Source organism: Nuphar pumila, chromosome 13, assembly GCF_984573655.1.
Source record: "Nuphar pumila chromosome 13, dmNupPumi1.hap1.1, whole genome shotgun sequence".
In the NCBI taxonomy this organism is placed as follows: Eukaryota; Viridiplantae; Streptophyta; class Magnoliopsida; order Nymphaeales; family Nymphaeaceae; genus Nuphar; species Nuphar pumila.
In genome coordinates, this window is record NC_143261.1 from 74,254,707 (window position 1) to 74,279,618 (window position 24,912).

Consider the following 24,912-nt stretch of genomic DNA (forward strand, 5'->3'; position numbering starts at 1 on the left):
TTGGATCCATTTGGATCCAACCTGTGGATCCACATTTCGAGTAAGTCATGGATCCAATTCACGGACCCAAATCGGCAAAGGATCCATTGGCCCTGATAGTGATAGGATCCCGGGTCTCGGTCCCGAACCCGGGCCGCGCCTCCCCCCTTAGCAGGTAAGTAACGGAAAAAAAAAAGAAAGAAAGAAGGGGAAACTCTTGGACCGGGTCGGACTCGACCAGGATCCATAACCCGGTAGGGTTTTAAAACCCTGCCCGAGTGTTTCCCTTTCCTCCCTGTAGCCGCCTCGCACGAGAGGGGCTCCCCGTAACCGACGGAGCCACGACCTGCTCCCCCTCTGTGCCTTCCCTTTTAAGCAACACAGAGGAAGAGGAGGCCCTCACGGCAGTCCCCCTTCTCCTGTCCTTTCCCTTGCGCGCGACAATCACCGACGCCGGCACAAAAATCCCCTCCACGATACCGGAGCAGTCGAGGCCGGTGGAATCGCTCGCCTTCTCACGATAGCCGCAACCCTCAAACGCCGATTTTTGAGGTACGGGTTTCTCTATTGTCTTAGATAAGAAAAAGGGACATGGATTCGTATTCCATGTCGTATTTTAGAGTAAATCCATGGAAGAAGGGTGAATCCACGTATTCACCCTAGATTACATGGACGGGGATACATAGATCCCCCTTCATATGAGTATTTTAGGCTCTTTTCATATAAAAGATTTTTTTTCTGTGTACGGGTTCTTCTTTTATTTTGAATGAGAACAAAGGCATGGATTCTTATTCCATGCCATGGTTTGGTAAAATACATGGGGAAAAGAGTAAATCAAGAGATTTACCCTAGTAAGAGTTTGATCTTCATCTTTTTTTTAAGTGTACTTATGAGAAAATGTATATTTATGTATTCTTAACTGTGGATCCCCAAAACTGGACAGATTTGCTATGTTTAGGACATGCGCAAATCTGATCCAGGTTTAATACATGAAGGGGGTGCGAGAATGAGTAGTTCTTGTACTTCTGCAAGTTAATTGGTTGAATGCCTCATAGATGGACGATGTTGTAAAATGGTATTTTTCAGTATTCTTTTCTTTGGTTCTGTTAAACTCACATAACCAGGATGACGTGACTTGCTGATTAAATAAAGATCTTTTCATGCTTAAGAGTAGCAGTCATTATTTTTCTTGCATTATAGGTGGTAGCAAGTAAATTAATTAATAAGATGTGAATAGTCTGGGATCATCTGTGCATAGGTAACTGGTAATAACAGAATCTGATCTAACCAGACCTAGTGTTATCGCATTCGGATTTGGGGTTAGAGTAGACAAAGGAAAATAAGGGGATTGGATGAGGTTACTACTGAATCTACATATCTAGATTTTATGTATTTTCAGAATCATTAGAGATTCAGATCCAATTAGCCTTACACTATAATTGATTCTATTTTGAGTTAGATGGTTAGTGTAAGATATTTGAAAATGTTAGGGTCACTGTTGTATAGTATCCAATCTCTACACCGACACTATATGCATTTGTGTTCAGTCTTTATGTAATATGCCATTGTTCGTTTTCTGTGCCATATTCTAGTTAAATGTGTACTCTATACAAAACTAAAATGGGAAGTAAAGAAAAAAAAATCTTAAGCATGTACAAGCCTTCTTCAGTTCGTGCCAGGATTACTTCAATCCAACACTGAAGATGAATTAAAGTATAGGGGTAACACCTTGAGTCCCTTTTATCCTTAAGGTATAAAGATATAAACTTGGTGGTGATAGATGCAAAGTGTTCTCAGACTATGATATATAATTACATTTACATCAACATTGTAGACATGAAAATTTGATGCATATTGAAAATACTACAATATCATTGTGGTTGGTTCAATCTGTAGGTTCATGTATGTTGGTCAAGGTTTATGCTGTTGATTGGATTGTACATGTGATGCTGGTTATACTGATGATAAGCTGTATACTTTTGTAGATGGTGTAAAAAATGGTAGGTTGCTTAGAGAAAGTTGCACCACTCCTAAATACTTATATTTACCATTTTCAAAAAAAAAAAAATTAGGGAGGAATGTGGCTGGCACTGGCAGCCAGCTGAGCTTTGCTCGACTGATTGCCAGTCCCCGGCAAACACTTGCACAGGCTGGCTGGCAGCCATCCGAACTCTAATCGGCTGACTGCCAGGCATTGACAGGCAAGTGCGCAGGCCCTGCAGGCCTGTGCATTGACTGTCAGGACAGGCTGTGGCCTGACAGCCCGGTAAGGGCCTGTTCACAGGGTCACCCTGTCCCTCTGTCTTTCAAAAAATAAATAAATAAATAAATAAATATATATATATATATATGTATATATATATATATATATGTATATATATATATATATATATATATATATATAGAGAGAGAGAGAGAGAGAGAGAGAGAGAGAGAGAGAGAGAGAGAGAGAGAGTACATGTTTGTTTATCTATCTAAAATTTTCAGATCTGACTAAGTATGTAGTTTGAGTCGAATACATAATGAGAATGGGTTGTCCTTATTCTTACGTTTAGCTTGACATGACATGCTTGAGTATGATGTTATTTCACGTTGGTTTTTAATGCATGTGCACACCTAGAATGAATGAGTTTGATCCTTTCATAAGATTTTTCGATTATGTTATAAGCATGCACTTTGATCCTAATATGTATTGAGAACGTAATTTTCCACTTGCCTCGATGAGATATGACATGATTTAGTAGAATGTCAATATAAAGCTTGTTTCAATTCATGAGCATACTTGAAATCTATGTGGGCTTGCATGTTTACAATTGTCTGAATATTTGCATGTGGAAGAATGCCTTGGACATGAATACATGCATTGAATAAAATCATGCACTTAACATGAATGTGTGAACTTATGCTCATGCCCATAAATATTATTGTTACTTACACACCTTTTGGTTGGCATAAATGACTATGCATCGAGAAGCAAGATGAATGCATACTGGTATGTTACTAATGAGTTATTGCATATGAAAGCATAAATGATCAAATTGGATTATCCTGGGTTGTGTGAGCCTTGAACATGTGTTGCTCTTTGTTTTAATTGTTCTATGTATTGAAAAAAAAATTCAAATGTGATATTATGGTTTTACTGCACTGTTCATTTGCCATGGGTTGTGGTCCTGTGAAGAGCTTGACATGCTGATTTGTAAGCTTATGTTATAAATTTCTTTGCATATTGATTTGCAAATGTAAAAGAGATAAATTAATAACAAGATAAAAAAGAAATAAAGAACAGTGTAATTTATGTTCTCCTTGATGTCTCTTCTTTATTGTGGGAATCTTGGAGATTGCAGTTTGGGGGAAACTGTGAGGATACAAAAACTCTGTGTGCGTTGTTGCCCCTGAACCCGATATTGAGGTTCTTCTCCTGACCACGATTTTAGGGAGAGTCCGCCACTTTGCCTGGGGTGGTGTGTTTGACACAACTGTTGTTGTTTTGGTATACCAAGAAAGTGGCGCCAGTGGATGCTGTTTTTCCTGTTGTCCCTGACATTGGATGCTGTTTTCCAATGTTCCGATGGATGGTGTTGTTTCCTGATATCGGTCGAGGGCTAAATTTGGAACCCGGTAATAAAATACAAATTGTGTGCTAAGTTACCTCGGGAACCCTATTTGACATCGGGAATTGTACCCGTTTGGTGTATTCGCGGATAATGGTAAATTAAAAAGAGGAACTTAAAGTTGTGTGCATTTAATATGACATGCATATGGAAAGAGGGAAGCTTAAATGAAAGATAATAAAGGGTCCATGCATTGCACATAAATCATGCATATTCTTGTTGTGCATTAGATCATGCATGTTTACTTGTTTCCTTGGTTGTTATATGTTGATCAATGCATGATGTTCTCTCTTGCATTTAAATGCCTTTATTGATTAAATTATGATTCATGTTACTTACTTTGTGTTCCTTCATGTTCAATGCTTATTTTATTTTTTCATGAATAGTTAATTGTCTTATGAATTTGTTATAACTGTATCCATCTAAAATATTACATAGATCTTATTTATGTTCTTTATTCTTATTTGATTCACTAGAGGGACCTGTACGCAAGATTATTTGGATTCTGACACCCTACTTTATTGGTTTTTCGCAGGGCCTAGTGATCAGTGAAGTAGACTCGCTTTTGAGAGGATACGAGAGCCACTTTTGTTTCAGATTGTTTCATTTACGGACAAAGTGACTACTTTTGTTTCTTTTAGTTCTTCTTATTTCCTGCAGTTGCTATTTCACTTTTGATTTGAGTATGAGACTCTTATTGATTAATTAATAAAAGAGTTTAGTTGGTTGGTTATGGATGATAAATGTAAGTTTTGTGGTGTGTGGTTATCCAACTGAAATTGGAACTGTAAGGACCCTGGGTCTCTGAGAAGTTTTTCACAACTCTTAGAAAAAAAATTTCGCATTTTTCAAAGGTATGAGTTGGGGTCGTTACACTTTCCATCTCTGCTGTTTTTCATAAGACCAAAGCAAGAAAGTCTTGGATCACCATTCTGCAAGTACAAATAAGAATATAAGCTGAAACACAAGCCACAACCATGTGTGCATGCCCCACTAATGTTCTCAGGAAATTCTTGACAGGATAATATTTAGGGATAAAACTCATTTCTCTTGGTAAATATTGTGAGCAAGTCGTGAAGTTGTCTGTGCACCTGTGCATCCTCCACTGGTCTCAAGAAATTCTTAGGGAGATTTTAAAATTCACTTCTTATAGAGAAAAAAATTGCTAACAAATCAATGATGCTGTATAGGGACTTTGCAAGATATAAACAAAGTCCAAAATTTCCAGCTATTTCCAGCCTCTTCCAGTTGAGAGAAGGGCACATTCTCTCAATTAAATAACTCAGACTAAATGGGACCATCAAACTTTTTTAATACAGGATTCTTGCTGCACTTGAGACAAGCATACATTAGAGAACTCTGTATGCATTGAGATCATGATACAATGGATGACCTTCACTACTACAATAGTCCAAAGCCTCGGCCATATAAATAGCAACTCGTAGAGTTCTAAAACTAAGAGAACACAACAAATATCACAGGCACATACACATACAAAATTAACATTGCAGTGCCTAAAATCTGTGTACTTTTGTATAGTCCTGCAGTACACAAATATTGAAATTTATGCTTGACATCACAAGTGGGAAAAGATCACTGAGTATACAAACCAAATTGACATGGATTTAGAATAGGGATAAAAAATAAACATGAAATTTTGAAATTAATTAAATATCCTAATACACACTTTTAATCATGGTTATTTAAGCCATTGAATTTATCAAAGCACATTAATCATTGAAATATCAAAAACTATGGGAACATAAAAAGAAGCAACAGAAGTTGAGTTGCTGCAGGAAGAAATATGCTCTTTAAAATGACTGACTTCTTGAAGTAAGATTCTAACCCGACATCTTGGTTTCCTTCCAATGATGGTAAGAGAACAAATAAACAAACATCAGTTTGCTTATTTGTAGGAAACTTGATCGGCATATTGTTACTCTGTTTCAAGTTTGCATTCTGTTACTCTGTTTTGTTATTTAAATATGTTGATTCATGTTGGACTGTTACTCCCTCTGATCTTTTAAGCTGATTTTTATATTGAATTTAGATGGGAGATAAATACTTTCTGTCTCCCCTTTTTAGTTTTTCCATGGGTTCTTTCTTTCTTCTTACTTCTTTTCTTGATGCTATTTTTTACATTTTAATTTGTCCATCGAAAGCCATTGATTTTATAAAATCTGTGTGTATGTGACTGTGTGTGTCATGCATGGTTACATGCTATGAAGGAATTTGATCTTTGCACGTGTGTTCTCTTTTTAGTGGCAAGTTATTCAAATTGGTTCCTAAATAAAAAAATTTAAACTAACAATTTTCTAGTTCTCACTTCGTTTGTTTGTGTTTCCATTAGTTTTCAATTTATATATATATATATTGATTCTTATTGTATTTTTGCAGTTGAACAATGGGAAGAAACGTAGGATGGGATCATGGAGTTAAAGTTCCAAATCCCAGTAAAGATCCCAAATTTGTAGGACATGTAATTTGCAATTACTGTCATAAACAGACTACGAGAGGCATTTATAGGTTAAAACATCACTTAGCTGGCACAAAACATGGTGTAAGCATGTGTGATACAGTTTCACCTGATGTGAAGAGATTTTTTCAAAATCATTTAATGAATCAGAAGCAAAAGAAACAAGAGGAAGAATTAAACAAGTTGAATATCGAGAGAAGTGTTTATTTTGGATCATCAACCGACGATAATGTGTATAAAGAAACCAGTGGATCATGTAGTGATGCAAAAACAAGCAGAGGTGGTCCTATAGACCTTTTTGTGAACAAAGAAGCACGACAAACCACAATAAACACTGATTTCAAAAGGGATGAAAGAAAAAATGTATGTCGTGCCATTGGTAGATTTTTTTATGTAAATGCCTTATTATTTAATCTTTTGCAACAATCCATATTTTGGTGCAATGGTAGAAGCTATTGCAAATTATGGGCGAGGGTTCAAACCACCTTCTTATCATGAGATTAGAACATGGATTTTGAAGGACGAGGTAGATTGTACTCATGAAATTTTGAAAGAGTTCAAAAAAGAGTAGCCAAAGGTTAGTTGCAGTATTATGGCAGATGGTTGGACAGATGGGAAATGAAGAAACTTAATTAATTTTCTTGTGAACAACTCATCTGAGACAGTATTTTTGAAGTCCGTTGACATCAGCGACATGGAAAAACTGGTGCAAATTTGTGTCAGTTGTTTGAAGTTGTTAAAGAAGTTGGTGTAAGTAATGTGGTGCAATTCATTACAGATAATGCATCAAATTATGTGGCAACTGAAAATATGTTAACAGCAGGAAAAACATGTTTTTGGACACCATGTGCAGCCCACTGCTTGGATCTTATGTTAGAAGATATTGGAAAGATATCAATTTTTAAAGATACAGTGGAAAAGGCAAAAAAATTACAAGATACATTTATAGTCATGCATGGGTATTAAATTTAATGAGAAAGTTCACAAGGAAGAAATAACTTCTACGTCCTGCCGTCACTCGTTTTGCCACAACATATCTCACACTTCATAATATTGGATCTTATAAGAAAGAGTTAAAGTCGATATTCTTATCTTCAAATTTTAGATCATCTAATTATTATAAGAAATCTGATGTTAAAAATATTTCTTATATTGTTCTTAATGATCATAAGTTTTGGGCTGCCATATCATATGCAATTAAAGCTACACTGCCTCTTGTGAAAGTGTTGCGATTAGTTGATGCAGATGAACCTGCTATGAGATTTTTGTATGAGACAATGGATAGAGTAAATGAATAAATTCCTTCAAACCTTGACAAGGTTGAAAGAAAATATAAACCTATTTGGGATATCATTGATAGATGATGGAACTTGCAACTTCATAAGCCTTTCCATGTAGCTGCCTACTATTTAAATCCACATTTTCATTGTGCTGACAACTTCAACCCAGATGGAGAAGTGATGAGTGACTTTTATGATTATGTTGAAAAATTGGTTTCTGATGCAAATATTCGGTTGAAAATTACAACACAAATCGATGCATTTAAAAAGGCAAAGGGGTTGTTTGGTAGAGAGACAACTGTTACAACAAGAAAATTAAAGTCCTGGTAAGTTTGCAATTATGTTGTTATTTGTCAATATTTTTTTTATGTTTTTGTTAATTATGACATTCTTAATGTTTTTATTATTTTTTATTGTTTTATTTGAATGCAGCTGATTGATGGAGTTCATTTGGACACGAAAATCCTGAGTTTATGAATTTTGCAATTCGAATTCTAAGTTTGACGTGCAGTGCATCAGGCTATGAGAGGAATTAGAGTACTTTCTCATTGGTTTGTGACTTTGTATTTTATTTTTGAAATACATTTTTATAAGTTTAATTATCTTATAATTGATTATCAATGATTTGAAATGATAGGTACATACAAAACAAAGGAATAGACTTGAACAAGAGAATATGAATGCATTGGTTTTTGTAATGTACAATATGAAATTAAGAGAGAGAAATATGAGGAGGGCTACCAAAGATCCTATATGTCTAGATCATATAGACTCAGACGATGAGTGGATTGTGGAGAAAGAATATCCAGTGTTACGTAGTGATCCCAATTGGTTGGAGGATTCATAGTTAGATCCAAACTTTGACATAAATGCCATTGAGCATGTGCTTATTGAAATGGTCACTTCACCTCATGATTTACAAAGTCGTTCTAGGCAAGAGAGGTCTTCAAGAGATTGAGGTAAAGCTATATTCCTTTTACCTTGTTAAATATTTAATATATGATTTTTTATTGAAGAAAAAAGAAAAGCAAAAGAAGTTATCGTGGAGGAAGAAAGTGCAGACGATGAAGAGTCAGAGAATGAAGACGAAGGAGAACCTATTTATATGGATTCCTCAGATAATGACATTGAAAACTTAGATATTCATGATGACGAAACTCAAGAAGAGTCTAGGCCCTAATTCATATTATAAAGCTATGGCCATTTATATGTTTTTTGGGTCTTTGAGTTGTAATTATGAATGTTAACACTTTCATTTTGAAGAGTTTTGGATAAATATATTAACATTTGGTTGTTAATGTTAACATGCATTTTCTAATTATGACATGATGTTGTCAGTGCTAATATGCATTTTGTTGTTAATGTTAATTTTTTATTGAATGATTGCTCATATTTTATTTCTTAGATACTTACGTAGATCAAGTTGTTGCATTAATATTACTTTTACATGTTAATCTCATATTTTTTCCGTATTTATTTGAGATTTTTTATTTTTCGTTGGTTGTTGCTTCATCAATAGAGCATTTTTTATTTATTTATAATGTTAGATAATTTTTATAGTTTTTTTTTAAAGTTTTAATAAATTTTTTTTGAGGCTTACACTTTGCGCCTCGAGGCTTACGTCTCGCCTCTGATTTTGGTGGAGCGCCTCGCTACGCCTCAAAGCTTTTCACAACACTGGATATGAGGTTTATGAAAGGAACCACTGAGGTGGTATCCCATGTGGCAAGCGGGGTCCTGTGTCAAGCTGAAGGCCCAGGATCGAATCCCTCTGCCACATGGGGCGGCTGTTGTTCTGGTAGGGGGTCCGCCTAGCCCCAGCTTGCCTTTCAAAAAAAATAAATATGACAGGAAACAACTAAAACATAAAAAGGGCATGATAGTGAAGGGGAACAAAATGATAAATAGCAACATGCACTAAACTATAAAAACAAACAAAAGGGAGAAATTCTCCATTGCTAATGCCTTTGTATCCTCATGCTTTTCCCATTGTTAATAGGTATCCCACTAATTTGTTTAGAAGAGAAAACAAAAAGTATATCAACCAAGAGTGCTGATAAATAACATAATAGCTTTTCCCATTGTTTACAAATATCTCACTAATTTGCTTAAAAGAGAGAACAAAAAGTGTATCAAGAGTGCCTATAAATAACTTAATAAAAACTTTTTTCATCTATAACTCTTACAATTTCACTAATAGTGAGCATATTATAGATAATGAAAGAGTGCATAATTTATAGCCATTATTTACCTCACATTTCGCTTATAAACCATCAGTATTCTCACATGCTTGGAGCAAACAGTAAATAGACAAAACAAGAACATGTTCCCCACCATATTTTTATGGTACATGAGGTCAAAATTATCCATATAGTGTTGATACAGTTTCTGACCTAAAACTGCTCAAGTTGCTCTAGTTGCACATGCTTGAATGAACAAGTAAAAGGCCATGGGTTGCCACCTATCATTTTACGACACAAATTGGAAGATATCCATAGAATGTTGATACAATTCTTGACCTAAAATGTATTCATATAATGTAGATAATATAGTTATTGACCTAAAATGCTTAAGAAATAACAAAAGATGCCAACCATGCACTTCATGAAATCACTAGATTCCATTAAGAAAAATATTTCTAGCATTCATGACACCTGAAATAAAATATTTTCTTCAAGATAAGAAAAGATTTCAAGCATAAACATATGATTTTGTTTCATAACAATAGGGTAGCAGCAAAGTGACATTAACCCATCCCTTAATGTGGTATTTGATCAAACTTGCATCATCTTGTAGCAATTCATTAAATCCTATGCTAAACCATAGTTGGCAAACTCAGCAGTTCACCTTGTGACTCAGCCCAGTTGCCTCTTTTTGGTCCTTAACCAAGTCAAGGCCATTGTAACTCAGTTAAGGACCAAACATGGCCAAGTTTGAGCCAAAACTCGGCCAAATCAGCAAGACTCCGGTAAGACTCGGTTGACTCGGCTGAGTCAACCGAAACTTGGATTGTTTAAAAAAAAACTTAGAAATAGAAAAAGTGTTTAGAAACACTTAATATAAAAGAAGACTCACTTTAAGGGGTAAAAAAGGAAATTGAAGTCACAACCTTCAATTTACTTTTATGTCCCTTTTTCATAGAAGAGTGTGTTGAGATATGCAGGTGGAAGATCTATTTATAATAGATATTGGATGAGCCTTCCACATTCCCCATCGATATGAGACTATTTTTTTACATGTGCAAGCCAATCACAAGGCACTACTACTTACCTTAAAGTGAAATAATAAAAGAACTTTATTAACTGAGAAAGAAAGAATAGAACCAATAAAACTAAAAGTATTATGAAATAATGAAATATTTAACTTATATTTAAAGAATAATAAAATATGTAAATAAGGCACAAAATGTTGTGGAACATTGAAATGAAAAATATTTGCTTATGTTTAAAGAAAAAAGCAAAGAATCATACCTAAATTTTATGAGATGCAAAATATGTTTAGTTGTTCAACTCCTAAGATATGGGCACATCAATATAACCAAAACAAAATCACCAATACAGAATTGTGCCAAAAATATTGAAGCCACACATTGACTCCTATTCTAAACCGAAACCAGAAATATTGATTAGGACATTATAGCTCACTTTCTACTAATCCTTATGTTTAGTAACCCAACCAAAACAACAAAACAGAGATGACAAACAACTAGTTAGGGCATAAATCTTTTTTTTAAGTTAAAAATGAAACATTTGAAACCACATAACCAAGAATCAATAAAGGAGGTACAGCACATTGAACCGCACATGTTGTTTACATGAGTGAAAATGAATTGGCTAGAGAATCTAGTGAAGTACATTTAAGGGAAGAAAGCATAACATAGCATCTCAATAGTAAGCAGAAAAAGAAATAGCATACATCAAATCAGATAAAATCTAAAGATAAACAATTGGCATAATATAGAGTGCAACATATAAGTTGGATATCTTTTTCTTTTTTCTCCAGGCTAACATAAGAAAAATAGATCAATCAGTATTATCAAACATAGTTGCTAGTTAGTCAGCAGCATGGATTTTTAAAAGGAATCAACTTTACTTTGCATACACATGGATCAATGTAGCTCCTACACATGACGTGCATAAAAAAACGGATCATGGGGGTCCAACAAACCAAGTCCTTTGCAACTATGATATTAATCAAGAAAACCAACTAAGTGCTACACAACTATGATATTACACAAAGACACAGTGTCATAGGAATTTCCTAACCTAGCATAGGAAAAATGGGGTTCTACAACATCGTGCTATTCTGTAACACATGAAAGAGTTGTCTTTCCAGATCCACGTAGCTGAACCAGCATGACCTAAGCAGTCTAAGCATATTTAAGAGGCATTACATAAACAGTTCATGTGTCTTACCAATCTCTCCCAAGTCAAAACAATATGCCATCTTCTCCCATCTAGAGCCACCATCTCGGTTATTGTTCTCGTGATTTTGTGGCCATCTAGAGGTGAAACTACTACTTCTTCCTATTCCAAGCCACAATGTTACACCCTCAAACCCTTATTCGTTTTCCTGAAGAGATTGAAGAGCAACTGTTTTATGTCCTCTCCATCAAACTGGCAAACCTGCCCTTCACCCTCTCTGTCAATAAATTTGCAACCAAGAGAGACCACTAACTGTGAGTCATCGGTAAATCTCTGAGGCAGAAGAACGAGGAGGGCACTATACTACCATTGTATGAAGATAAGGAGTCCGTATTTTAGGATAAATTTTTCCAAGCAAATGTTTCAGTTTTGGTTATTCCAACTCTTACTTTGCATTACAAAAACTTTACCATAAATTCATTTATCCTATTTTATCATACAAAAACCTAAAATTCATGATTTCTGTTTCAAAATATTCTACTCTTTTGGTTAAGTCTACATTAAAATTCACTTTTTGTAGAGTGAACTAAGCGGTGCGGAGGATTTAGTAACACAAAATCTCACTCATCAATTATAATTTTGCCTAACATAAAAGTTACTTGTACATGCGAACCTACAAGAATCCACTAAACTAACGCGAAGCTCATAAATTTTGGCAATCAATACGCAATTTGCTATCATAAAGGAGAACATAAGTTTAGAACGAAAATTCAACAGATCTTTCACCATCCTACAAATGAAACAAACTCCATTTAGGATCATGAAGGGTTCTACTCTTTATATAGTTTGATTCCGTAAGCAAATTCACTAAATCAAGATCTCATCCATCAATCACAAACAAAAGAGGAAAAAGAAGAATCAGAAAAGAACTTTAACTTTACTTCCAGATCGATTCCAGCAAGGAAAGCGCGTCTACGCACTGCTATTTCACCTACTATAGAACATCAAAAACGAGAAAAGACGTGAAATTTACACCGGATTTCATCGTGTGAGAATGAAATCTAAAGATCCAAGAGAATTTCTACTCTTTCCGCTAAAATATTTGCGAAAAAGACAAGAGCTTCGACTTACCTATGGAGAGGGGCGACTCCGAGTCTTGCTTCTCCTGTCCTTTCACGACGACAACTTTACAAAGAATGGTGGCAAAGTAGGAAGGCACAGATCCAGAGGACGAGAGGAGTAACAAAAAGCGGAAAAAGAAACGACTCTCTTCTCCACCTTCGAAATTTCTCTCTTTATTTCCAACATATTACCAAACGCCCGAAGACTGATTAGCCTATTTCTGAAAACTGCTCAACTTTTTTTTTATTTATGACATCTAACGACTTGTATTTTATGACAGAAGATACAAGCCATTAAATGTCATAAGTAAAAAAAAGTTTAGCAGTTTTCAGAAATAGACTAGTCTTCGGGTGTTTGGTAATATGCTGGAAATAAAGAGAGAAATTTCGAAGGTGGAGAAAAGAGCCGTTTCCTTTTCCGCTTTTTGTTACTACTCTCCTCCTCTGGATCTGCGCCTTCCTACTTTACCGCAATTCTTTATAAAGCTGTCGTCATGAAATGAGAGGAGAAACACTAAGTCGATCGCCTACTCTCACTTTCTCTGATTCTAGAGAAAGAGATAGAGAGAGAAAGCTCGGAGTCGCCCCTCTCCATAGGTAAGTCGAAGCTCTTGTCTTTTTTGCAAATATTTTGGCGGAAAGAGTAGAAATTCTCTTGGATCTTTAAATTTCATTCTTACACGATGAAATCCGATGTAAATTCCACGTCTTTTCTCGTTTTTGTTGTTCTATAGTGGGTGAAATAGCGGTGTGTAGACACGCTTCCCTTGCTGGAATCGATCTGGAAGTAAAGTTAAGGTTCTTTTCTTCTTCTTCTTCTTTTTCCTCTTCTGTTCATGATTGATGGATGAGATCTTGATTTAGTGAATTTGCTTACGGAATCAAAGTATAGTGGAAGCCCTTCATGATCCTAAATGGAGTTTGTTTCATTTGTAGGATGGTGAAAGATCTGCTGAATTTTCGTTCTTAACTTGCGTTCTCCTTTATGATAACAAATTGCTTATTGATTGCCAAAATTTATGAGCTTCACGTTAGTTTAGTGGATTCTTGTAGGTCCGGATGTACAAGTAACTTTTATGTTAGGCAAAATTGTAATTGATGAGTGAGATTTTGTGTTACTAAATCCTCTGCACCGCTTAGTTCACTCTACAAAAAGTGAATTTTAATGTAGACTTAACCAGAGGAGCAAAATATTTTGAAGCAGAAATCGTGAATTTTAGGTTTTTGTATGATAAAATAGGATAAATGAATTTATGGTAAAATTTTTGTAATGCAAAGTAAGAGTTGGAATAACCAAAACTGAAACATTTGCTTGGAAAAATTTATCCTAAAATATGGGCTTCTTATCTTCATACAATGGTGGTATAGTGCCCCCCTCGTTCCTCTGCCTCTGAGATTTACCGAGGACTCACAGTTAGTGGTCTCTCTTGGTTGCAAATTTATTGACAGATAGGGTGAAGAAAGGCATGTTTGCCAGTTTGATGGAGGAGACATAAAACGGCTGCTCTTCCATCTCTTCAGAAAAACGAATAAGGGTTTGAGGGTGTAACATTGTGGCTTGGACTAGGAAGAAGTAGTAGTTTCACCTCTAGATGGCCACAAAATCACGAGAACAATAACCGAGATGGTGGCTCTAGATGGGGGGAAGATGACATATTGTTTTGACTTGGGAGAGATTGATAAGACACATGAACTGTTTATGTAATGCCTCTTAGATATGCTTAGACTGCTTAGGTCATGCTGGTTCAGCTACGTGGATCTGGAAAGACAACTCTTTCATGTGTTACAGAATAGCACGATGTTGTAGAACCCCATTTTTCCTATGCTAGGTTAGGAAATTCCTATGACACTGTGTCTTTGTGTAATATCATAGTTGTGTAGCACTTAGTTGACTTTCTTGATTAATATCATAGTTGCAAAGGACTTGGTTTGTTGGACCCCCATGATCCGTTTTTTTATGCACGTCATGTGTAGGAGCTACATTGATCCATGTGTATGCAAAGTGAAGTTGATTCCTTTTAAAAATCCATGCTGCTGACTAACTAGCAACTATGTTTGATAATACTGATTAATCTATTTTTCTTATGTTAGCCTGGAGAAAAAAGGAAAAGATATCCAACTTATATGTTGCACTCTATATCATGCCAATTGTTTATGTTTAGATTTTATCTGATTTGATGTATGCTATTTCTTTTTCTGCTTACTATTGAGATGCTATGTTATGCTTTCTTCCCTTAAATGTACTTCACTAGATTCTCTAGCCAATTCATTTTCACTCATGTAAACAACATGTGCGGTTCAATGTGCTGTACCTCCTTTATTGATTCTTGGTTATGTGGTTTCAAATGTTTCATTTTTAACTTAAAAAAAAGATTTATGCCCTAACTAGTTGTTTGTCATCTCTGTTTTGTTGTTTTGGTTGGGTTACTAAACATAAGGATTAGTAGAAAGTGAGCTATAATGTCCTAATCAATGTTTCTGGTTTCGGTTTAGAACAGGAGTCAATGTGTGACTTCAATATTTTGGCACAATTCTGTATTGGTGATTTTGTTTTGGTTATATTGATGTGCCCATATCTTAGGAGTTGAACAACTAAACATATTTTGCATCTCATAAAATTTAGGTATGATTCTTTGCTTTTTTTCTTTAAACATAAGCAAATATTTTTCATTTCAATGTTCCACAACATTTTGTGCCTTATTTACATATTTTATTATTCTTTAAATATAAGTTAAATATTTCATTATTTCATAATACTTTTAGTTTTATTGGTTCTATTCTTTCTTTCTCAGTTAATAAAGTTCTTTTATTATTTCACTTTAAGGTAAGTAGTAGTGCCTTGTGATTGGCTTGCACATGTAAAAAAATAGTCCTATATCGATGGGGAATGTGGAAGGCTCATCCAATATCTATTATAAATAGATCTTCCACCTGCATATCTCAACACACTCTTCTATGAAAAATGGACATAAAAGTAAATTGAAGGTTGTGACTTCAATTTCCTTTTTTACCCCTTAAAGTGAGTCTTCTTTTATATTAAGTGTTTCTAAACACTTTTTCTATTTCTAAGTTTTTTTTTAAACAATCCTAGTTTCGGTTGACTCAGCCGAGTCAACCGAGTCTTACCGGAGTCTCACTGATTTGGCCGAGTTTTGGCTCAAACTTGGCCATGTTTGGTCCTTAATTGAGTTACAATGGCCTTGACTTGGTTAAGGACCAAAAAGAGGCAACTTGGCTGAGTCACAAGGTGAACTGCTGAGTTTGCCAACTATGGTTTAGCATAGGATTTAATGAATTGCTACAAGATGATGCAAGTTTGATCAAATGGGTTAATGTCACTTTGCTGCTACCCTATTGTTATGAAACAAAATCATATGCTTATGCTTGAAATCTTTTCTTATCTTGAAGAAAAAATCTTGTTTCAGGTGTCATGAATGCTAGAAATATTTCTTAATGGAATCTAGTTATTTCATGAAGTGCATGGTTGGCATCTTTTGTTATTCCTTAAGCATTTTAGGTCAATAACTGTATTATCTACATTATATGAATACATTTTAGGTCAAGAATTGTATCAACATTCTATGGATATCTTCCAATTTGTGTCCTAAAATGATAGGTGGCAACCCATGGCTTTTTACCTGTTCATTCAAGCATGTGCAACTAGAGCAGTTTTAGGTCAGGAACTGTATACACTATATGAATAATTTTGACCTCATGTACCATAAAAATAGGTGGGGAACATGTTCTTGTTTTGTCTATTTATTGTTTGCTCCAAGGATGTCAGAATACTGTTGGTTTATAAGCGAAATGTGAGGTAAATAATGGCTATAAATTATGCACTCTTTCATTATCTATAATATGCTCACTATTAGTGAAATTGTAAGAGTTATAGATGAAAAAAGTTTTTATTAAGTTATTTATAGGCACTCTTGATACACTTTTTGTTCTCTCTTTTAAGCAAATTAGTGAGATATTTGTAAACAATGGGAAAAGCTATTATGTTATTTATCCGCACTCTTGGTTGATATACTTGTTTTCTCTTCTAAACAAATTAGTGGGATACGGAAAAGCATGAGGATACAAAGGCATTAGCAATGGAGAATTTCTCCCTTTTGTTTGTTTTTATAATTTAGTGCATGTTGCTATTTATCATTTTGTTCCCCTTCACTATCATGCCCTTTTTATGTTTTAGTTGTTTCCTGTCATATTTATTTTTTTGAAAGGCAAGCTGGGGCTAGGCGGACCCCCTACCAGAACAACAGCCGCCCCATGTGGCAGAGGGATTCGATCCTGGGCCTTCAGCTTTACACAGGACCCCGCTTGCCACATGGGATACCACCTCAGTGGTTCCTGTCATAAACCTCATATCTATTGAGTTCCGTGTTTGTGTTCCCATAAATAACTGTTCATATTGGGTCTTCTAATATATAATGCAGAGACTTCTTTTGGAAGATGGCTGGTAGGAAGCCTGGTCTTATTGCTTTATTTGATGTTGATGGAACACTTACAGCTCCAAGAAAGGTATTCTTTTTCTAGTGTTTTAGCAGTGAGGAATCAGTATTTATTGTTCCAGATGAAAATAACATATTTTTTGTTGTCAAGTCTTGCTAGTGATCATCCCCACTATCATTTTTAAGATAGGGTTGAAATCTAACTTGCACATATTTCTATCATTCAATGTAGGTTGTAACACAAGAGATGCTAGAATTCATGCAGAAGCTCAAGGAGGTACCTCATGCTAATGTCCTTCATTATACTTCTTAAATATAATTATGCCTCATAGTTCTTTCAAATCATTGTGATTTAAGGGGGATTCTGAATAGTGTGTTGGATGTTGATGTCGAACTTCCAATGCCTAATAACTTTGAAATACCAGGTTGTAACTGTTGGTGTTGTTGGAGGATCTGATCTTGTAAAAATATCGGAGCAACTTGGCAAGACAGGTTTGCTCATGCTTGCTTATTTAGCTTTTATTTGAAGATGATGTGTTTGATAATGAAAATTTACAATGATAACCAGTCGTAAGACTAGGTGCAAATAAAACACGCAAAATAAATGATAATAAATTTTTATCAGGTTGTCCTTTTACTTTCTGTTCCTCTTTACCTGTTGAACATAATTTAATATTGTTGACCGTACTTGGCACCCCAAAATGGTGTGTCTATTATTTTCTTACAGAATGGATATGATGTGAAGTTATAAGTTATAACTAATGATTATGGACACATTCTTTCTTAAGCTTGACATAAATTATCTTAATTGATTTCAAAGAAAGTTCAAGTGAAACCTAATTTTTGTTGTTTCTTTGGATTCCTTGCAACATCCTTGCCATGGGGAATTATGTTTGTTCTTATGTCACTCATCTCATTGTTCTGTTGTTTTTGTTTCTGTGTGCTTTTCTTTAATGTTGAATCTGTAATTGTCTAAAGCTGGGAGCATTACTAGATCTGACCAGCTTTGTGACACTTATTGCTTCCCTAGTACAAACAGAACCCTCAAATATGCCTTGCAATGATATGATTTACCTTATTTTTTTTGTTGCCCCAATAACTAGCAAATGAACACAAGAGGAGAAGAGGGCACAATGCAGTGCTCTTTCATTAAGGTTTTTCTCTAAATCAATACTTAGGAATTGAGATCCCCGTGTGTCATCTATTTTACATACTGGACAGCATTAACCCTAAACAGTGTATCATTTGACTTACATGTATATGCACAGATGTTGGCCAAAGACAAAAAATGCCCTTGAAGAATATAAAGAATGCCAAATCGTTCCCACATGATACAATTACATGTATAAGCATAGATAGCCTAATACATAATATTCCTTTACACTTCACAAAGTTGAGATGATGCAAAGGAATCATCTCGAGTTTGGAAAGGAATGTTTGAAATTTGAGCGTCAAAGGACTTTTTGTAAAAATAGTCTACAATCTGTTGGCTCGAACCAATGTATGGAATGATATAATTCCTGCTTCTATGTGAAATGACAATCTATTCCACTATGTTTAATGCGCTCGTGAAACTTTAGGTTTTGAGTGATATGCATTACACTTTGTTGCTATGCAAAGGAGTAGTTTTCTCTTAACTTGATTTCACCACTGCCTAGTGATTGGAGAAAATTGTCTCTTCCACAGGACATGCACCGGGTGATCTTGGTCTCTTATATTATAAGTTCTGCAAGTGCCTGCATTAGAATAGGAGACATTGCTTTAAGTATTGTGCTTCTATTATGAAGCTTGAAATGAAGAGCCATAAGAAAATAACACCTCTCATCCCTAGCCTTGCTTTCAGCTTCCAATCTCTTGTAGTCCTTACAGCTAGCACATTTTTGTGTATGAACTATCAATGCAAGTGCACCCCTATATATTGTATTTTCATATAAAAGCTTTGAATAACCTTACCCTCTTGCCTGAGAGCTCTAAGTTCATGCACTAATTGGTACTCCTTGCCAATTAGCTTGTTGTATACTTGCTCAAGAAAGTTCCATGCATCTTTATCCTCTTGAAATTAACACGGTTGATTGCAATGTCTTGTTTCTACTGAACCAAGTAGCCATGACCTCATCTCACATTGCTTTTCACTCCTTACAGAATACAAACACTTTTTCTACTCACCAAGCCTCACCCAAATCGCAAGTGCGGCACAGTCAATAAGCTGCTGCACACACACCAGATCTCTACCAAATCAATCACAACAAATAGTACCCCTAAAAAAGCTTTCAACATTAAAAACAGGCTGCAAGCTAGCCTATTCCCTCTCAAAATCACTTTAAAACTCCATAAATAAAGTGCAGATTGCTAAACTAACTAGATTTTCAGGTTCCTCTATCAGACGACCCTAGAGGAAACAATCTTAGACAAATGATGCTTCAATCTGATCAGAATGATCAAACTTCAAAACTGTCTCAGAATTTTTGAGTAGAACAGGAAATTCTTAGAAAAATCCTAACTCTACGTCCGAACTCTAAAAATCATGAAACTTGATCCTAAATTCATCTAAAATAGTGTTCTAGCATAATCAAATACCTCCAGACAGAAATGATCTTCAATCATCTGGTCATTGGAAGAAAGGATACATCACCATGCACCCTAATGTTAGCACTAAACTTCAACCTCAATCCCTCCTCTGTGGCTGTACGGGTTCCTCCTCCCTCACAAACCAAGCTCTGATACCATCTTTATTGTTGCAATAACTAGCCAAGACACATAAGAGAAGAGGGCACAATACAATGCTCTTTCATTAGGGTTTTCTCTAAAACAATTAAGGAATCAATGCATCTTATACTGGACAGCATTAACCCTGTTTGAAATATTATTTGACTCACTTAAGATAGGGGTTGACCAAGACAAAACTGCCCCTAAAGAATATAAAGGATGCCAACTATACCCTCATGATATATTTACGTGTATACACACAAGTACTTGGCCTAATTCATAGCATTCTTTTACATTCTTGACCACTTGATATGCATTCAGATGCATATGCACATGGTTCTAGAGTAACTAACAGCTATTTTGATGTTCCTTTTTCTTGCAGTAATTACTGATTATGATTATGTCTTTTCTGAGAATGGTCTTGTTGCTTACAAGAATGGGAAACTCATTGGCACCCAGGTGAGTTTGTAGAGTTCTTTGCTAGGTAAATTACATTAACTTCATCCTGTTTATAATGTATCAGTTCATTTTTGTAGAATAATATAGCCAAGTCTGTGAAAACAATCATATTCCTAGTGAAACTACTTGGCTATGATATGTGTTTCAATTACTGATTAGTTGATGAACTACACACCAGTAGTGGTGCTTGTTCACAATTTGGACAGCATTCATTCTTCCTCTCTTGTCCAGCCCAGTCTTTAGAGTTCTTGCTTGCCAATGTTTATCCTTTTATCACTTCGATACTACACTGGAAAGAGTGGATTCTTCTGAATTAAGTTTGAATCTTTTTCCCCTGAACAACATGCCTTTGGTTATTTGTTGACATTTGTGTTTCATTAGAGAACAAGGTGATCTTATGATTCAAAACAAAATTAGTTTAATGTCTTCTCTTTTGCAGAGCTTGAAATCATTTCTTGGAGAAGATAAGCTCAAGGTAGATGTCTCGTTACTGAACTATCTACCTTTTGGAAATCTTAGATAGTAATTTATATATTTGTTTCAAAAATTTGTGCAGGAATTTATCAATTTCACACTTCATTATATAGCGGACTTGGATATTCCAATAAAAAGGTATATAAAAGTTTATTTTGGAAAACTTCTTCTTGGCTTCAAGAAATTGTGAGCTGCTAGTGCCAACAGCTTCATTTTAAGTGCTACTATCATTGTGGACTTTGAATGGAATGTAACTTGCACTAGGGCCCTTTTATAATTTCTCAATTTTATGATTTTCTGCTAGTGGTTCTGGTGTGTGAGTTGAAAGCTAATCCTGCTAAGTGGGAGTAACAGCAGAGAGTGTTTGGTTCATCAGCATATTATTTCTTGATATCTGAATTCAACAATTTTATGTTACTGCATATTGCAGAGGAACCTTCATAGAATTCAGAAGTGGGATGCTTAATGTATCACCTATTGGGAGGAATTGTAGTCAAGAGGAAAGAGATGAGTTTGAGAAGTTTGATAAGGTGTGCTAAAATTCTTCTTTTCTTTTTAATTTCATATACATGTTTTTGGAAAGTCTTTCTGAACTTATGTACGAGCTAATCCTTGCAGATTCACAACATACGCTCGAAAATGGTCTCTGTGCTAAGAGAAAAGTTTGCACACCTCAACCTTACATTTTCCATTGGTGGGCAAATAAGTTTTGATGTAAGTGGGTTTTTCTTTTTGGGGGATGTTATCCTGAAACACAACATATAAAATGTAAGAGGAAAAAAAACTGATTTTTAGAGTTTTCTTGTGAACAGGTTTTTCCCCATGGTTGGGACAAGACATACTGTTTAAGGTACCTTGAAGATTTCCAAGAGATCCACTTCTTTGGGGACAAAACCTACAAGGTAAACTGAATTATTAACTTTCAAGGGAAAAGTCACAAACGAAGAAACTTTTGCTTGGCCTTCATGTTGGTGTTTTCTCGCACTACAGTATGATATATGATGCCTTGACTCAAGTTTGTTTGTTTTTTCTCTTGATTTTAGACACACGAAGCCACACACATGCACACAAACACACATACATGAGAGCGTGCACCAAAAATTTTCACATTTTCCCACTGGTGTAGCCCAGCACACACATCCATAACTTCCATCCTGTTTTCCCACTGGGGTAGCCCAAAATTTGACTGTTTTATTCTGCCCTTTTAGCAGGAAGAGGTCCACTTTATTCCCCTTGCATGTGGCAATTTCAAACCTGGTCTTTGGCAAGACATGCATATATCCTGATATTTAAAAGGGAAAGCATGCTTTCTAAACAGGGTAATTATATAATAATAAGGGCATGAACGTCGCATTGTGTGTATGTATGGTTGTGTTTGAGATGTTCTCACCTGATGCAAAAACCTGTAGTCTGGCCACAATCTGTCGGCAATACTGCTGTATGGGACCATTTAGACCAACAGATGCTCGCTTTCTTTACTTTGTGCTCACATAGAAAAGTTGAATGTGTTGGGACTTTTTTCTTTTTTTGATGATCCCTCCTTGCTAGTAGACAAGCCTTACTGGAGGCTATACAACCACCCATACCAGTGGGGTTCGAACTTGCAACGTCCCATCACATGGTGACTTGCACAAACTACTCCTACCAAACAGATGGAGGCCCCGTTAGTAATGTGTCAGGACTTGCGATCTCAGTGCCTTTGTGTGGATTTCGCTGCTTGATGTTTGATCTTTTGTTACTTGATTCGTTAAATTGAAACTCTTCCTTGAGCAGGGTGGGAATGATTATGAGATTTTTGAATCAGAGCGCACAATCGGCCACACAGGTTCGTGAGAGAGAGAGAGAGAGAGAGAGAGAGAGAGAGAGACTTAAATATGACCTAATTCATTTTTGTTTGGCCTATTTTCAGTGGTGAGCCCTGATGGTACTGCTCAGCTGTGTCACAACCTCTTTTTTTGTCATTGAATTGTGGAGTTGGAGACATGAAGCTCTTATTCCGGTAGAACACATGCTAGCAAAATACCAAGGTATACGATGTAGTACTTGTGCTAATCAGCAGCATTGCCACGCCAATAAGGGATTGTGTGCGACATATGTGACTGTGACCTTCGGAAGCTTTCATATCCATCCCATCCCAATCATTAGAGAACTTTCATTAGGGGTTATTTGAAATTGATCATTTCTTTTTTCAGGTTAATTATATGTAATCTAAACGTGAAAAAATAACCTTGGACGAAGGGGAAACAATGAGTGGTAAACACTATGTTTGTCAGAATGATAGTACGATTGAAACATATAAAACTGTCGTCCCTTCACTCATACTGAAACCCTTCGAGCCTAATTTGATTTCTTGAATCATGGGATTTTTAATGAGGAAAATGCCGTGCAATTTACCAAATGAGTTGAATGGACAATAGCGTAGGTTCTCAATTTTTTCTGGATGTTTTTACCATTTGTAAATACAATTTTTTTATTTTTAAGCATCATGATGCTAAAATAATACACAAAACTCATTAACAAAAACTCATGGCAAGTTTTGCGTGATCACATGTGAAAATCATAAAATTTGCGAAAGTTCAATAATTATGAAATTATGGACGAGTATTGCAAAGCATGTTGCAAAAATTCATTTAGCAGAAGTTTGTACCTTTCAAATTTTGAATGAATATCACATAAAGTATTGCGAAAGTCTGATTTTATGAAATTGTGACGAGTATTGTACATTGTGTTGCGAAAATACCTTTAAGTATTGCGAAAGTTTGTAATTTATAAAATTTTGAAAGTGTATTGCATGGTGTATTGTGAAATTATGAAAAATTTGTAAAAGTTTGATATTGTGATTTTTTTATTCGCATCGCACCAGTATTACAAAATCTTTTTTGTTTTTTGTGAAATTTTAATCCATATAAATGCATTTTTTTTCTCTTTTCCTTTGTATTTGGAAAGAGCGATAACCCCAATCTTCCTCCCTCTGGAGCTCCAACCTTTCTAGCGATTCTCGTGAAAATTGTTCGCTCTACTTCGTGTAAAGTTGCATTAGTTAGCTATTAAAGTGAGTTCTATATAATGTATCTATTGTTTTATTGTTTTTCCTTTTTTTTTACAATGTAGTTTCTTGTTCTTTTTGTTTGGTTGCTATTATTGATTTATTATGTATGTTTCACTTTTGTGGATGTTATCCTATATAAACATGTAATATTTGTCATCCAATTTATCGTTTAGGGTTTACGATCTTTAGAGATTTTTTTTTTATAATTACTTATTTTTGTCTATTGCTTGTCAACAGATATAAATATTAACAAGCACAATGCATAATCAGATAATAGCGATAATTCTGAGTATATCATGTCGGTTGAGTCAGACTCAGAAACAATTGGAGATGACCAAATTAATGATGTTTTGGAACAAGTATCGATGGGTGAGAACAATATGCTAATGACATTTGAGAAGTCAAACCCATGGTTCTCAATGAACAAATTCTCATCAATAAAGAGCAATTAAAAATAATTAATGGAAAAACTTTTCAGTTGTATGATGAGTTGCGTAATGAAAAACCTAACGAATGCAAACAATTTCAATGGCTATCAACGAGGTCAAATGATCATGAAATTTTTTACAACAAAATGTTTACTGATCTTGAGCAGTGTCGCGAGTTTTTGGGAGATCATGTGGTTAGGAATAACTTTAAAACAAAATTTGTGAAGAGTTGCAGTAACATAGTCATTATTGTATATACGAGAAAAAACTCACATACTATAGTAGATTGTTCATGAAACATTCACTGCACAAAGATGCGTGAAACAACGTTCTTTAAAGTGAAGAGGTATCAAAGCGATAAATGTGGTACATTAGTGAGCAACCTTGTTGCGAGAAAAGTATCTTCCAAGTGGATTTCACGTATTATACATGGACACTTATATAATAACCCGAATATGACTTCATCAGAAATCATGAATGACCTCAGTCGCGATGTAGGTGTAGAGGTTTCTTA

At 35.2% G+C, this 24,912-nt stretch overlaps 1 protein-coding gene across 2 annotated transcripts; it reads left to right on the forward strand.

The window, feature by feature from the left end:
- Positions 1-297: 297 nt before the first annotated feature.
- On the forward strand, positions 298-23,300 carry PMM (phosphomannomutase). 2 transcript variants are annotated; one of them, XM_089984607.1, is made up of 13 exons: positions 398-531; positions 4,126-4,208; positions 17,268-17,352; positions 17,515-17,559; positions 17,708-17,774; positions 20,371-20,447; positions 20,887-20,922; positions 21,004-21,059; positions 21,352-21,451; positions 21,540-21,635; positions 21,734-21,823; positions 22,695-22,746; positions 22,831-23,300. In XM_089984607.1, the coding sequence occupies exons 3-13, from the start codon at positions 17,284-17,286 to the stop codon at positions 22,884-22,886; spliced, it is 744 nt and encodes a 247-aa protein (XP_089840733.1). In that variant the 5' UTR covers positions 398-531; positions 4,126-4,208; positions 17,268-17,283; the 3' UTR covers positions 22,887-23,300. The 2 variants fall into 2 exon arrangements, with proteins under 2 accessions (XP_089840732.1, XP_089840733.1); XM_089984606.1 differs by lacking the exon at positions 4,126-4,208 and having other exon boundaries at positions 298-531.
- The last annotated feature ends 1,612 nt before the right edge of the window (positions 23,301-24,912 follow it).